Below are 15,655 nucleotides of genomic sequence, written 5' to 3' on the forward strand. Positions count from 1 at the left end.
ACTTCCCCGAGCTCTGTGAAAATAATCACAGGCATATTACTCGGTTGGATTTGAGGAAAACCATATACTTCAACACTGTAAATAACACTGTGGGTATATAGTGTTTCAAGTCCCTACATTATGTGGACTTCATTTATTCTCAAGTCCACACTTCGTTTGTAGCATTAAATTAAAAAAAATGCTTGTTTTTACAGGACATTATTGTTTGTATGTTGTGTGTATAATTTAGGAGACGGATCAGATGGACCTGCGCAGGAAGATGGATCAGAAACTGGGCAATCATTCCAAGGATAAGGAGAATCAGGGTGCTGTGAAGGAAGAGAGGTTTGGTCAATTCACCACCATTGCTAGGTAACGATACTAAGCCTGCATGCTAATGGTTGTTTTTGAAAAAATTAATGTTTGAAGGCACTAAACACATTTGGTAATTAATCAAAATGTATACTAGCATAAAAACTTGATTAAGGAGAGCTGTTGATGGTATAAAACATTGTGAGAAATGACTTCCTATGAAGTAGAGGAGTTTTTGTTTTCACTAAAATATTTGAATATGTGAAAGACTTCAGTCAGGCATCTAAAAGCACACAAATTTGTGCAACAAGGGTGTTTTTTCTTTCATTATTCTCTTGCAACTTTCCTTTACCCCCTGTGTTTTATTTTATTTCTGTTTCATGCAGCGAGAGTGAACTGGAGGAGCTCCTGACTATGTACACCAAACAGAATAAGTCTGCCAGCATCTTCCTGGGTACCGGCTCCACACAGGCCAGCTACAAGAGCATGACTGACATCACGGCACGCCCCATGTCATCTCAGCCCAAGGGCAGTGCCAGCAGCACCGTTATTCATCATCGACACAACTCAAGCGAAGGCCCCACTGATGATCGCAACAGTGACAGTAGAACCAAAGATACAGGTAGGTTGTTTCAAATTATAAAATCAGGTTGGCTTAGGGTTGTTTCTTTCCCTGCCTTTCACCTATGTAGACCAAGGTTCGAATCCTACCTCGGACGTGGGCCCAATTACATGAAGAATATAAGCATAACAACTTGCTAAGCACAGAAAACTCATGATTAGCAAAAATAGGTTACCAGCCAAAATACAGTACATTTACCATTGCTGTGACTGGTACCCCACTCATTTCTTGCTTAGAATTTGATTTCAGAAATTTGGCCTTGCATGTGGATTGGGTTTTCCCTTACCCTATTGTATGGGTTTTCCAAACTGAGGTTTTCCTCCAACATCTAAAACTGTGCATTTCTTCATCCTCTCCTATTCATCTTGTTAATGGCGCTTATTGGATGCTTAATGAAATGAAATATAAGGTTTGGTGCACCCAATGCATTTTTTTACAATCGCCAATGTACTACATGGCTTGAAATATTTGTAATGGTTTGTAATAAACAACAACAGGTTTCACACTGCAAAACTTGACAAGCAGATTTGTAGAGAACGCACACTCTGCTGATCAGAAACACCAGAGCTTGAATCCGTTGCTATTTTCAAACCACTCAGCCAGGACATGTCATAAAGAGTTTTTAATACATAAACCTGTTAGGAGTTAAGCCATTTATTGCACTTATCTTGGTTGAATGAGTACCTTTTATGTATTGTACATTTACTCAGAGCGTAATTTCCCAGGGGTTGAACTTCTGTCTACCCAGGGGTTGGATGGGGGTGGGGTTTGTGAACCTGTATGGGTGTAGCCAGGTATTGTGCTTTATCGGCCTCTGAGTCTGTGAATGCATAGACTCCCCAAGGAGTTGCCGGTAAATTGAGGAGTGGCATCGGCAGGATATTAAGCAGAGATTGCATCAATGCACCATGGGAAAGGTTTCCTAGAAAGTTAGGGGAGTGTAGTGTATTTAATAATTGATTCTCCTCTTATTAGAGGCAGCCTTTTTTAAATATTCAGGGCAAGATTTCACACCACAGTAGGACTTTATCTTAATGAGATATCAATAAATAAAAATGGTAACATGTAGTTCTAACATTGTGTTTATCACATCTCCGGGTGAAATAAAATTGTCTTCAAGAAAATTTCAAAAACAAATGTAGTTTTCATAAAAAATTAAAGATGTATCAAAGAACATTTTCACCCGATTTCAAAGAGCTACTTAAGTAGACAACGGTGCTTAATAGTTTTCTGCTCAGCAGAAATGAGCAGGATACCAGTCACAAATGGTACAAGAGGCATGGCACTTTGGCTGATAACTTTACTCCGCGGTAAGTAAAATTGTCTTGTGCGTGGCCGTACTTGACAGTCTTATGGGGCAGTCAGGTTGGCTCAGTCAGTGGTTTCTGTCTCTGCCTTTCACCTCTATGGACTCCGGTTTGATACCCAGACTGGAGCCTTGCTCGAAGATTGGGTTGTTCAGTCCCTACATGTACCTGACTGCGGGGTTTTCCTCCCACGTCTAAAACTTAAATTTGGTCATTGTCTTCTCTACAACAAGTTGGTGTGATGTTATCATAGACGCTTCGCAGACTATATAATCAGGCCTGATACTTCACGGAGGCAACAAAGGCATTTGCTTCCATGCCCCCCTGGTCAATGCCTTTGTGCCCTTGAAATGTTCCAGTAGTAAGTAATGATTTCTTCATGGGGTGCCCTTTACAAATACAAGGAGAAAATGCCTTGGTGCCCTTGCACTTTCAAAAATGAAGCATACAGGCCTGTTCAACTCGGGGTGCAGGAAGTTATAAGAAATGGTAGCTTTGTCTAAACATTACAAATCAGCACTTCTAGCAATGTAGCACATTCTGTAAGAGAGGAGTAAAATGCATGCAGTTAAACAGAAGCAGGTCATGCCACCGTGCACCTCGGCAGGGTACCAATTGAGCAATTTCATCCAGGGAATGGTTTGGCCAAATTGTAAAAATAACATTTTGTTGGGTTGGGGTTTATTTTCCACCTACGTGTGGGCTTGATCTCTGAAAGCTGAACTGGCAAGAGTGGTTTGTGAAAATCTGGTTATTTAAAAGTTTAAAATTACTGAATTTTGCTTCGTACAGCCTGTACACAAAAAAATTAGCTAAGCACTCAAAACTCCTGTGTGGCAGAAACAGGGGACATTGCAAAATGGGATAAAGTTCTTATTGTTGTGACTTGTGCCCTGCTCATGTTTTGCTTAGCAAAGAAATTTGCTTAACTATTAAAGTGACACAATGTTGGAAGAAGAAAGCTTTATACAAATTCGATTGAACAATTGTATTTTTAAGTTGATATTCACACAAATATGGGAAGTATAAACCATACTCAGCATGACCAATGGCATCTGTTTGTTGCCCTGGTCTTGGCCTTGGAAAGTTTCCTGCAGACTGTCTGAACTTTCCAATGAAAGGACACTTGGCACTGGCCTTGCCCCTCTCAAAAAATGAATTTCCAGTCCTGATGGGGACAGTTCACTGCTCGCAATTGCTTTGCTAAGTAACCACATAGTATGGTTTTCCTGCAGGCAGCTGTATGAAAGCGGTCTTGGTGAATGAAACGCACACCAAAGATGAAGACTTGGTCTATATTCCTTGCATCAGTCTGGTTTGATTTAGTTCACCATATGACCCACTATGTAAGAAAGAGGAGCGAAAGAGAGGAAAAAAAGAGGGAAAAAAAGAAATTCTGCATTTCTGGGAGTGGTGGGCCAAGACCTTGTGTCATCATCAGACACAGCACCTGTAAATGTAATGAAAACATGCCAACATTGATTTCCCCCATAGGTGTGCTCCATTTTGGCTACTTCCTTTCACCCCATTTACCCAAGGTTACCTACATGAAGTGGGTTGCAACTCCCATGGGTGCCTATGGGTTGAGGCAACCTTTGTCAAGGCGTACTGCCGTTTAAAGGGGTCATAATGATAAGTCGTATTTTTATCAGAAGACATCTTATCAAATTATGAGTTTGTGACTTTTGGAGAGAAAAAAATAGTTTAAATTCATTTAATTTGTTGATTGATTTTTATGCGTCACCTCCTGTAAACCATTAGAAGGTCAGGCATTACATTCTTCCTAGAATGATTTTGGAATTTGAATGACGAAGCAATGGTTATGTCCCATCCAATGGCTTTACGCCCCAACCAAAGGTCGAAGCAATGGTTAAGTGTCTTGCTTAAGGACACAAGTGTCACGGCTGGGGATTCGAACCCACACTCTGCTGATCAGAAACACCAGAGTTTGAATTCGGTGCTCTTAACCACTCGCCCACGACAACTCACACGAAATATCAGCGGAATTGTTATTGAATTGCCTGAAAAGTCCAATAAAGCCTATACCAAATCAACTTGTACATCAGTCCTTGTACTCAATCAAATTTTTTCCCAAGGGCCAAAAATTGTTGCCTGCAAGTTCCTACATGTAGATAATGATAATAACAATCAGCTTTTATATAAGGCTATTCACACCCGAAGGGCTATTCACACCCGAAGGGCTTCTCAAAGCGCTTCCAACATTAATACCCCTGGTATCTGGGCCTTAAATAGTTTCTTAAACCATCTCAGTTCCCTGGAGAGTGTACAGCCTGTGCAACATTAATTATGCGCTCCTCGACTAAACCAATCACAACAACATCTCTACCCTAACAGGTACCCATATTAAACCCTGGGTGGAGAGAAGCAATTATAGTTAAGTTTCTTGCTCAGGGACACAAGTGTCACGACCAGGATTCGAACCCACACACTGCTGAACAGAAACACCAGAGCTAGAGTTCGGTGCTCTATATAAATTGATCACATAAATCACACTTAGCTCCACATTCCTGTTGTAAAAATATTGAGTGCTTTGAGACGCTAGTTGGTTCAGATGAAGGTATACACAAGGAATTAATTTTTATTAGCATTAGGTTTATGAAGCCACTGTATACATGTACAAAGAAGAAGCATTTAGGAATAAATTTTGTTTATACCAAATTAACAACAAAAGCCTGTGATTTGTGAGCTAAACCTGGTAGGGTTGTTGATTTTCCTGTTAAGATTCAAAATCTTAAAGAGCTCTACCAATTGTTGGAACAGGGAATAGCCATGGGCGCAATTTGATCGGCTTACCGCCGAATTCTGCGCTTATGATCACCATTCTCCACTTACTGTTCAAGCGTCTTAATTCCTCGCTAGCTGTGTGAATGCAGAATGCCTAAAAACATGGAGTGCGCACAAGCTGTAAGCGCAGAATTTCCTGCTTTGCTCATGGTGTTAGGGTTTCTCTAATGTTGCTTGTTGAAATGGCATCAAGTGAACATTGCACATTTGAACCAGAGTTCCCCCATATTGTGCCTTAGTGCTTTATAATCTTTGATCTCTACTCATTGTCATATATATTTCTCTAAAACAACATAAAAAATGCTGATATTGCTCGTCCTGTGTAAATACCTCCAAGCCCATCATCATAGCACAGAAGACCATCACTGAAGAACACCTGTAATCCAACATTGACAAATTGATGCAAGTTCTGAATTGCTACCAATACATGGAATAATTGGCCAGGCAGATTTATGTATATGTGGCTCACCAAAGTGGAACCACATTGTCAGGCTCTTCAGTCAGGCACTTCAAAGGTGCCGCAGGTCTCTTTGATGTTGGTTTTTTTTCTTTCTCTTTTTTGTGTGTCTTTTTTTTAATCGTGATTTATAGGGTGCATTCCAAAAAGAAATTAATTTACTGGTTTTCAAAATATCAAAGAATGGACTAGTCAAGTTGGTTTGGAAAAGCATTTAAGAATTCTGAATTATTCAGAGTGTCTAATTTTCAAAATCATTTCAGTGAAATAGGGAAATTGTAGTGCAACATATCAGACTGTATAAAACTTAGGCTTGATTACAACTGTTTTAACCCCTGCCGAGGAGGTTATGTTGTGCCCTGGTTAGTTTGTCTGTCTGTCTGTCAGAATTCTGTGATAGGCAGTTACATAAAACTGGGCCCTGTATAGACCATATGCCTTGGCGTCATCATGCCGCCATCGTAGAGGTAAAACTATGATGAAACAACAGAAACGCACCATCTTGTGCGCGTGGTGCAGATGAGGAGCCAATAGATCTTTATCACGATGTCATTAACATTGGTCATGTTCCCTCTTTCCAACAACAGTAATGAATGCTACCATTCATTGCGCATGGCACCAGACTATCATTTCGTCCAGCCTCAGTTTGGTTACAATGAGTTGGAATGGAGTAAAATCAAGATGACCACACCCTGATGAAGGTCTATGAGCACCCTTCTTCTGACCTCTGGCCGTGGGCGCCCTATCGAAAATATGTATATTTTAGATGCATAGGTCAGATGATAGGATCAGCACTGGGACCTAAAAAAGGTGCCCCACAAATTAGTCTTGAAAAGATACCTAACTGCACATTCAATTGTTCTGTTTGTGAAAACATTAAAACACATAATAAACATGTACGTCTGGTTGGCATAGTGGTATCTTTCCTCTCCTTCCACCTCTAGGACCCTGGTTCGAATCATGCCGGGAGCACTATGTGGATGAGGTTTTCAGTCCCTACCTGACGGCGCGGGTTTTTCCTGGAATAATTCTCTTGGGTTTTCCTCCCACATCTTCCTTCCTTGTCTGCTCTCCGTTGGGTTCTTTCTTGGCTAGTACAGTGATTAAGTTAGAGTCCTTGGCTTCACAACCAGAATAAATGCAATAAAATGAAATGATATGAATGAATGAATTTCTCGTAAAAAAAATAAGATCTCCAGAATGAAAGTATCAGATTATACAATACATGAACAGTGTACTTATATGTGCACACTAGTGGGACCACCTGTGAATCAAGATGTAAAACACATGCCCAATTGCACCTGAAATCACTGTGAACCGATTGTCTGAATTTAATCGTTACCATTCGCTGACAGGTGGGGAGTGGTAGCTACCTGCAGAGTTTGTCAGCGTGCAATGATAACTTCTCCATACATGCTGATTGATCTTTGCCGTTTAATTGTTGGCTCTTCTAGAATCTACAGAGAATGAACTAAGCCTGTTGGGGTTTGTTTGAGCGAAAAGGAACTTTAATACCCAGAAATTTCAATGTTTGTGAAAACTACTGGAACTAATTTACCCTCCATTGGAGAATAATGTATGTTCATTTAGTACTCAGGCCGTGAGCTTATGTTTTTTGTAAAGGGCCAGAGTAAACTGTGCATTTTACTTGCCATGGAAAGTTTTATTTGTAGCCCAGGTTTTAAACACATACATGTACATGTACATGTATTGTCATAAATGATCTTTTTAATGTATAGGTCTACTGTACATGCATGGCAGCAATTAACACCATATTTGTGGTAAATGAAGTTAAACTCACACACTAAAAAATACATCACAATCAAAAATACATTAACATCTGAAAAGGTAGAAATATGAGCATTTTAATCAAGTTGGTTGCACAGTTTTTAGTAACCTACAGGGCAAGTTTAGATATTGTGTTTACTAGCCTGTAGCAGTTTTTACTGACAATGAATGCCAGTTCGCTTCTCTGAGAGTCCTTTGCCAGAATATGAAATGTACAGAAGTTGTACAATACATGCACCATCTACATCTATACATGTTAGCATTTTGAAGCACCTCCGCAGCACAGGGCTGTATATTCCCCAGGGACCTGACAAAGATTAAGTGAATGCTATTGACCCAATGACCAGGGCACTAATGTCAAGCGCATTGACACAGTTATTGTAAAATGCGCTGTATAAAAATTAGTAATTATTTTTGTTGTGGGCATAAAATACACGTTGGCAAGCCTGTATCTTCGTTTTTGAAAGGGCAAGGGCACCAAGGCATTTTCTCTCGGTAAATTTGTACTGAAATATTTTAAGGGCACCAAGGCAATGCCCAGGGGCATCGAGGCAATCACCATCGCTGCCTCTAAGAAGTATCAGGCCTGCGTTGGTAGACTGTTTGTCGCGAGGAAGCACTCCTAATTCTAGAAGGTCTTTAAAATTGTAAGAATGCGAAATGTCTGCAAAGCTGTAATGAGAAAGAGCCAGACTCCCTCGGGGCTACAAAAGACCCAAGCTATTCCTTGTACATTGGTTTGACACTTGAAACTGAATCATACATTATGATTCACATTACATTCGGTATGCACAGTATAATGTGTTGGATTTCAGATCAAGTGGGACACCCCGGTATTCAAATTGCATTCGCGGTCGGTTTTATTTTATATTACTGATGGATGATGGGGCTGGAAGGATGCGACGACGAAACGAGAAGGGTATTTTAAGAATCCGTCTTGTCTGTCCGTGTGTGCGTGTGTTCGTGCATGCGAGAACTCATGTGCCAAGATCAGTTATGGGGACATGATGATGTGATGATGTGTGAGATGTGTCTGGGAGATTTTTTTTTCTTTTTCTGTACACCAAAATTGCCACTGTCGTACTGCTTTTCAATGGGAATTGTTTTCTCCTTCTAAATCGATTAAAAAAAAGGGAACCCTTAAATAAATAATCAGGAGAAAAAAAAACCCTCTGTCTGGGAGCGATAGGTTTTAAACATGGAGACATTTGTACATGACCTGGAGAATGAGTGAGGCAGTTAGAGAAACAGCCAAACCTTGATTTGATATACTTTGGTTGAGGTGAGGTTTGACGAATCAGTTGCACTTGATGCTAAATGCATTAGAGGTGTTGTTTACAAGACTCCAAAAAGGTGTCAACTACAGTATATGTATGATTAACACTTGAATGTTAAAAAACTTATGCATTCCAAAGCTGAGGAATTTACAGTACAGTACTTGCACTTAACATCTACTCATAACAACTACATATTCTCATGATGAAGTGTGCCATTTTTTTTTTCTCTGTACACATTGGTTGAAGATAGTCGTAACCAACCTCGTTCCCAGGGGTGATCGATCTCACCGCGCCATTTTTTCCCAGCATGCCTTGCTCGATCATAACCCCTGGAATTGGCAAATTTAAATGTGCCATAAATGAGCGTACATATTCATTATTCAATATTTTCTACGCGCGCGCGCATGTCTTTCGTCTTAAAGAATGTTTTTGTTTTTGTTTTTAAAAAACGTGTTCGTGTCATTAAAGAACGCGGGCGTGATCAACAAAAAAATATCTCACAACTACATACGCACGCACTTGACACATGCATCTAATGCATAACCAATTTCCTTAGCCAATCAGAGTTGTTTCCCAGTACATGCCTCCTAGGGGTTGGTGACGAGAGGTATCGATACGGCGCGTTGCCCATGGTAGCGAGGCTGAGTCGTAACATACACAGAAAGTATGATGGTGACTTGTACCCATTGCACTCCTAATTCCAGAAAATGGCCCATCAACAACTCTGCATGCAATGTTCCTTTTTTATGCAATATTCCCGGTATTATTCAAAGACACTTTAAATTTACGTGAGGATTGACATTCTCTCTAAATAATGCAATTTCTTCATAGCACCTTGAGGTTTCTTTTTCAGTGCTTTTATTTATTTATTTATTTATTTATTTATTTATTTATTTCCTTTTATTTACCCAGGGTAAGCCAAATCAACAAAAAAAACTGGCTTCAATTAACATGTTAAAAAAGTAAACATAAAATCACGTTATAAAATTACGATATAAAAGTTGTAAACTAAGCGTAAATATGTAATAATAGAAACGGGAAATTAAAGCAATATAAACAAAAAATGAATGAAGAGTAAAAAAAAATTACAAGAGTAAATTTCAGAAACCGTCACAATAAATAGGAGGAGGTTTAAAAACAGACCAGCTTGCAAAACAAAAGAGACCGGTCCCTACATAGACATTCAGGAATTTAAAAAAAACTTTTACAGAATAACCCAACAGAATTTTGTTTCACATGAATGCTTGGCTGGAGTTTTATAGGAAAAAATAGCGGCAGAACCCTTAAATAAGCATTGGCTAATGTAGACCACAAATCTCACCTGATAGACCCCTTGCCCATTGCATCACGAGCTCAAACAGTGCCCGCTAAGAGGTCAAAGGAAGACCTGTCATCATTGGCTGAAAGTTGTGCGTGAGGGTACGCACTTGTAGGCACGTTTCCTTGTTGATTGCAGTAATAGCATGTTACGCAAGGCATCTGTAGTGGCGCATGAAACTGTTGGGGTGGGGGAAATACATGGAAATAAAAATCCCCCTTGCAATTATAAATAAATTGACAAACTTTCTTTTTTATTCAACATTTGTTTATGCCAGATTGAAAAAGAAAAGAAGGTATAGCCACCGTGTGTGTAGTGTCTTTAAATCATGTTTTCTTTTTCCCTTAAACTATCACCCTACCACTTCTTTTCATGGGGTGCTGATTTTCTTTCCATATTGAGTCCAGACAAGTGATTGATGGCTTTGAGTGAAATGGTACTATTGGGAATATATGAAAGCTGACCAAACTGATTAAAGACCTTTTCTTCCAGTTGTTTACCATTTATCCCGGTATGTGGGTCAGCATGGGTGTCCACCAATTCCCTTTCTGTTTGTTTGTTTGCTTTTTTTCTCTTTTTTTTAGTGGAGGTTACATATTTGAAACAGCATGACCTTCGTCAAACAACAAAAATGACTTTGATATTAATTAATTTGGCATGTGCTAGTACAAGTGCGCTCGCAATTTAACATTCCTACATTTTGTAGGACATGATTTTCATATTTTGACTACCAGGGTTGTCTGAACCATTTCTGAAGCAAGGTCTACATCTTAAACAGTGATTTCTCAGATGTTCTTGTGGTTTTAAAAAATCTGGGCAGGGTTAAGTTTTATCCTAGATTAAGCCAGTTTTGAGATTCTTAATGCAGAGTGTATTTATAGCCCTGAAAAGTGTACATGTTGTATGAACGCTTCACGCTCCGAATATGGGTCGGCTAGTACAGATGCCACTAGCTCAAATAGCGCCCCCACAGAGGTCAAAGGAAGATTTGTCGTTGGCTGAGAGTTGTGCATGAGTGTACGCACAATTCAAAAAACGAATTTGATATTTATTTAAGTTTGGCATGCGCTTTTAGAAGTGTGCACGTAATTTACATTCCTCCATTTTGTAGGACATGATTTGATGTTTAGATTACGAGGGTTGTCTGAACCATAGAGCAAGTCTGATTCAAGTCTGAAGTACATAAAGGTCTACATCTTGTACAGTGATTTCTTACATTTCTTGTGGTTTATACAAATCTCTTGCAGACCTGGGCCCAATTTCATGGCTCTGCTTACCACAGAATTCTACGTTACGCGCAAGCGCCGAATTTCTGCGCTAGCCTTGTAAGCGTAGAATGCCTAGTTACGAGGAGTACGCACGTGCAGAAGCCAAAATTCGCCGCTAACCCGTTAAATACGCTTGCCGTAAGCACAGAATTCCCTGCTTTCGTAAGTGCCAATAAGCTTCCATTAAGCCATGAAATTGGGCCCTGTAACCCCTGTTACACTGATGTATAAATGTAGGCCTACATTTACAGGCCTGTAATTTCATCTTCGAAAGGGCACTTTCATTGAAAAATTTTAAAGTCAATGGGAAACTTTTGAAGGGGCACCAAGGCAGAGACCAGGGGCAAGGGAGGCCATGTTATTCATAAATGGGTCTCAAAATTCATACAAAGCTCATGCCTAGCTGTAAAAATAATGAGTGCTCTGAGAAGTTCAATGGGGGTGATAGTGCCTTATAAAAACGGTGTATTTTCATTGTTAGACATCCTGTGGTGTGTCATAGCTGATTTGTCTAGTTCACCGGAACCCAAGCTTTGGTGCTGTCAGCTGCAGAGTGCGGGTTCGAATTCCTGTCATGACACTTGTGCCCCTGAGCAAGGCATTTAACCATAATTGCTTTAAAAAGTTGAGAAGGTAGAACATTCTGCTCTACCAGCCAGGCTCTTAGTGGATGATCCCCATGCCTGCATCCTTACTGTTGTAAAGGGGTTAACTGTTGAGTAGGTGGCAATGTCAACCCCAGTAGTATGTGGCAACATACCCCTGGTGGCAGTTGATCTGGTTGGATAGCCCAAAATCAGTGAAGTGTTGCCCTCACCTTGAAGTGGCCATCCAGCCTTGTGAGTTGGGGGATACCTCATAAAAAATCATTAAAAAAACCTCTACTATTCAAGCCCATCTTTTTATTCCTTTCGACAGGATCTGGTGATGCCTCGACCCCTTACCCAGCCACCCAGAGGTCAAGACCCCAGTCTACCCCCAGTGGGGGGACCAGACCCTCATCATCTGAGGCAGCTATAGCTGTTTATGGAGCCCAAGCCATGAAGCAACGTCCAGTGTCTGCCAAGACCGGCCACAGAGACACAGGTAGGTTTAAAATTGTCCACGTCAAACAAATCTGTAATTTGCCTTTGTGTTTTAAACTCCGTTTTGAAACCTCTGTTTGCAGGTTTAGATGATCAAGGGAATTCAGCAAACTCCCACAAGGGGATATAAACAGCAAGCTTGCAACAGTCAATCTCTCTCATACGAACATTGGTTTAACGCCTATGATTATGAATTGCACAGATCAAGACATTTTGATTCAGTTACTAGATGATAACACTTATTTCTAGTCCTAGGCGTATCTAAACTGTTTTACTGAGCATGTGATGAGAGCAGATGAGAGACCAATCTTATGGCTTCTGCTCACCGCATAACTCTGCTGTTAAGATTCCCAGTCCCTGCCTATATCGTATGCACTAGCTGTTTAAGCAATGATTGCTTAGGAACTGGGAATTACCCAAACACATGAGCAAACATTCTTTGCTAATCTATCATAGATCTATGTAACCGTAGATTTGATGCTTACAGTATGCAGAGCTGTGTAAGTGTTGGCCCAGCCTGACTCCTGTAATTAGAAAGATAAATATCCGTGTGAAATATTTCTTCAGGACCATCAAGATAAAATGTGTTCTAAAGCTTTCTTGAGGTAATGTATCATCCAATTTATATACCCAGGCTAAAAATCTGCTCTGTGAAACGCCTCGCAGCTTTTTCATTTTCAACTGAGCATAACTTGCTAAAATTACACGAAAAATTCCTCTGTGGAGATTACTACACCATCTTCGTAAATAAGACAAGACACACGAAACCCGGAGCCCATTCTCACGCTATCGGCCTTGCCATCTCAAATTGACAGCTATTAAGTTGAACTCAACAGAACCCAGACCAGGTGAACAGATTTCCACAAAAAAAGTGTAGCAATTTTCTGTGTTATTCAAAGATGGATATTGCTCCCATAGACTGACTGACCTTGTCTGGGTCCTGGGGTCACATGTGGTATTACTAGCCAATCACTCCACCTTTCATCAAGGTAAATTGCTGTTGTTCATTCCTGGCACTTAAACTGTACAATACCTCCAGTGAAATAGTATAATACACATATAGGCCTATTAGTCTTCTGAAGCAGGGATGAGAAATTTGAGACTTTTATCTGAATTCAAACTTTTTACGTCAACCTTCAAGAAAACCAGCAATTATTTTTTCTTTTTCCTCATGTAAAGAAATCCTGCTCTTTGATTTACTTCTCTAGTTTCATTTTTCTCTTTATTTGATAGTTAACTGTCTGCTAGTATGAAGGGTGCAGTGTTGCAAAATCATTCACTTTCCATGGTCCGATTGGCGTAGTGGTATTTTTCCTCCCCTTCCACCTCTAGGACCCCATTTCAAAATCACACTGGGGGCACTACCTCCCACATCCCACATTTCCTGACTAAAACTTCCTTCATTATCTTCTCTCCATTTGGCTCTTGGCTAGCTCTAAGTTCACTTTTCTAAGAGTCGTTGGCTTCTACAACCAGAATAAATTAAATGAAATGAAATTAAATTAATCCACTTTGTCTCAGGATATAAACTTAAAAACTGTCGATGCCATCCTGTGTAGTAATCACCCTAGTCTTCTTTGGTCGCGATAGAGCGTAATGCTTCACATACTCATGATGATGGTCAGTTTTCATTCATTACCAGAATTAATAAATGAGAATGAAATGAAATGAATTCATATTATCTCACTCAATATAGAAACTTACAAACTGCCACGACCATCCTGCGTTGCAATCACCCTAGTCTTATTGGGTTAGTGATAGCGTAAATGTTTCACATGGCCATGATGGTCTATAAGTCAGCCTGGAGGTACACTGCTGGTATTCCCATTTAGAAAGAGGGCCCTGGGACAGCCATGAGATTTGACAAGAACAAACTCCAGACAACCTTTGATATTTAAAGAGTGTTTCAAAAACCTGGTGGAAGAATTCATCAGTTTAGAGAGACTGGAATATACTGGGCTTAATAGGTATCCCTGTAAAGGTGCAATGTGTAAGGGATTAGGCAGGGATGAACAACGAGACAGGAATAAAAATAAAAAACGAGGCAGAGTCCCTATATTTTCTTTGTGCTTGTGCAGATAAACAGTTAATGTACTTGTTAAAGGAACATTACATAATTGGTTTTTGCTAACAAAACAGTTGCTGGCATGGTAAGCACTTTATGTAATCCACCATATACATTAACTGACAAACCTGTAGAAGTTTGAGATCGATCAGCCATCTGAGTCACGAGAGAATAGTAAAAAAACGATTACAAATTTTGCATTGCATCCATGCCAAAATAAAAATGAATAAGACGCTCACTGAGCGATAAACTCCAAACGCGAAGTTTGATTATTTATTTTTCATCAAATATCACATTTCAGACAGAAATATTTCAAGGCATGTTTTCAACTCTCATCATCATTAGACCGTGTAAGTTTTATGTAAATCTGTGATCTTCACAATTTTTGTGTCTTACCAATTCTGTAACTTTCCTTTAAACTGTGTAGGAAGTTCTTTCTCATTAGGTTCTGGTCTTGTCAAACAAATTCTGGTCCAGTAAAAGTGTTAACCTTACAAGCCCTGGGCCCAATGTCATAAAGCCTGTAAGCACAAAAATTTACTTAGCATGAAATTTCTTCCTTAATATACACAGGATTACCAACCAAATTTCCACGTGATTTTCAGGATAAGCAAACAACAGCTGAATGCCAGTAACAAGCAATATGCAACAAATTAAAATTTGGTCGGTAATCTTGTTTTTATGAAGGAAGAAATTTAATGCTAAGCAAATTTTTGTGCTTACAGGCTTTAAGAAATTGGGCCCTGTGGTCTTCAGTATAGGATAGCTCCACTCTGAAAGTCCGATTCTTTCTTCCTTGCGAATGCATATTTTTGTGACGCAATAATTGGTACGCGCTAACTTTCAAATTGTGATGCAAGAAAATTTGCTGAAGATACGCAAAAAAACTTTGGTTTTGCAACTTGTAAGATTGATGATGTCCCCCATTGCCAGTTGTCTCTATCTCATCACTCAGTCTCTTCACCTCTGCTTTACTACATCTCTCTCCACTCACTGTTGTGCGTCCAAGGACAGCTTCTATCCTAATGTGTGAAAATGCAATCACATTTCTGGGATTTATCTCTCTTTTTATCAAGGCTGTTTGTTGGTCTGGGGTTTTACTGTGGCCCACATTTTGTGGTTTCCTCAATTTACCTGCCCTTGATGATAGCCATTCCATTTTGTTTTATGATGCCAGGTCGCAGGCATGTAACTTTTTTCAGCAGATGATTTTGGGTTGAACAAAGAAAAATTTCCTACAGCGGGATTTGAACCAACGACCTTTTGATTAGCCTGCCTGCACTCTACCAACTGATGAGCTATCTAGGTGTAGCCTTAGGTTGGCAGTCTCCCTGTTTTGTCAATACCTTTTCAGCAGATCAGCTGATTTCCT

The 15,655-nt window shown here is 39.8% G+C and overlaps 1 protein-coding gene across 5 annotated transcripts in view; it reads left to right on the forward strand.

Annotated features, from left to right (window-relative positions):
* LOC139946899 (tubulin polyglutamylase TTLL5-like) overlaps positions 1-15,655 on the forward strand; it is an 84,180-nt gene that overhangs the window by 22,834 nt on the left and 45,691 nt on the right. For 4 of the 5 annotated variants that reach the window (XM_071944675.1, XM_071944706.1, XM_071944699.1 and 1 more), the window contains 3 exons: positions 230-351; positions 678-913; positions 12,046-12,219. In XM_071944675.1, the coding sequence (XP_071800776.1) occupies positions 230-351; positions 678-913; positions 12,046-12,219 (532 nt within the window). The remainder of the gene's footprint in view (positions 1-229; positions 352-677; positions 914-12,045; positions 12,220-15,655) is intronic. The other variant, XM_071944684.1, reaches the window with a different exon arrangement.

Source organism: Asterias amurensis, chromosome 1, assembly GCF_032118995.1.
Source record: "Asterias amurensis chromosome 1, ASM3211899v1".
NCBI lineage: Eukaryota > Metazoa > Echinodermata > Asteroidea > Forcipulatida > Asteriidae > Asterias > Asterias amurensis.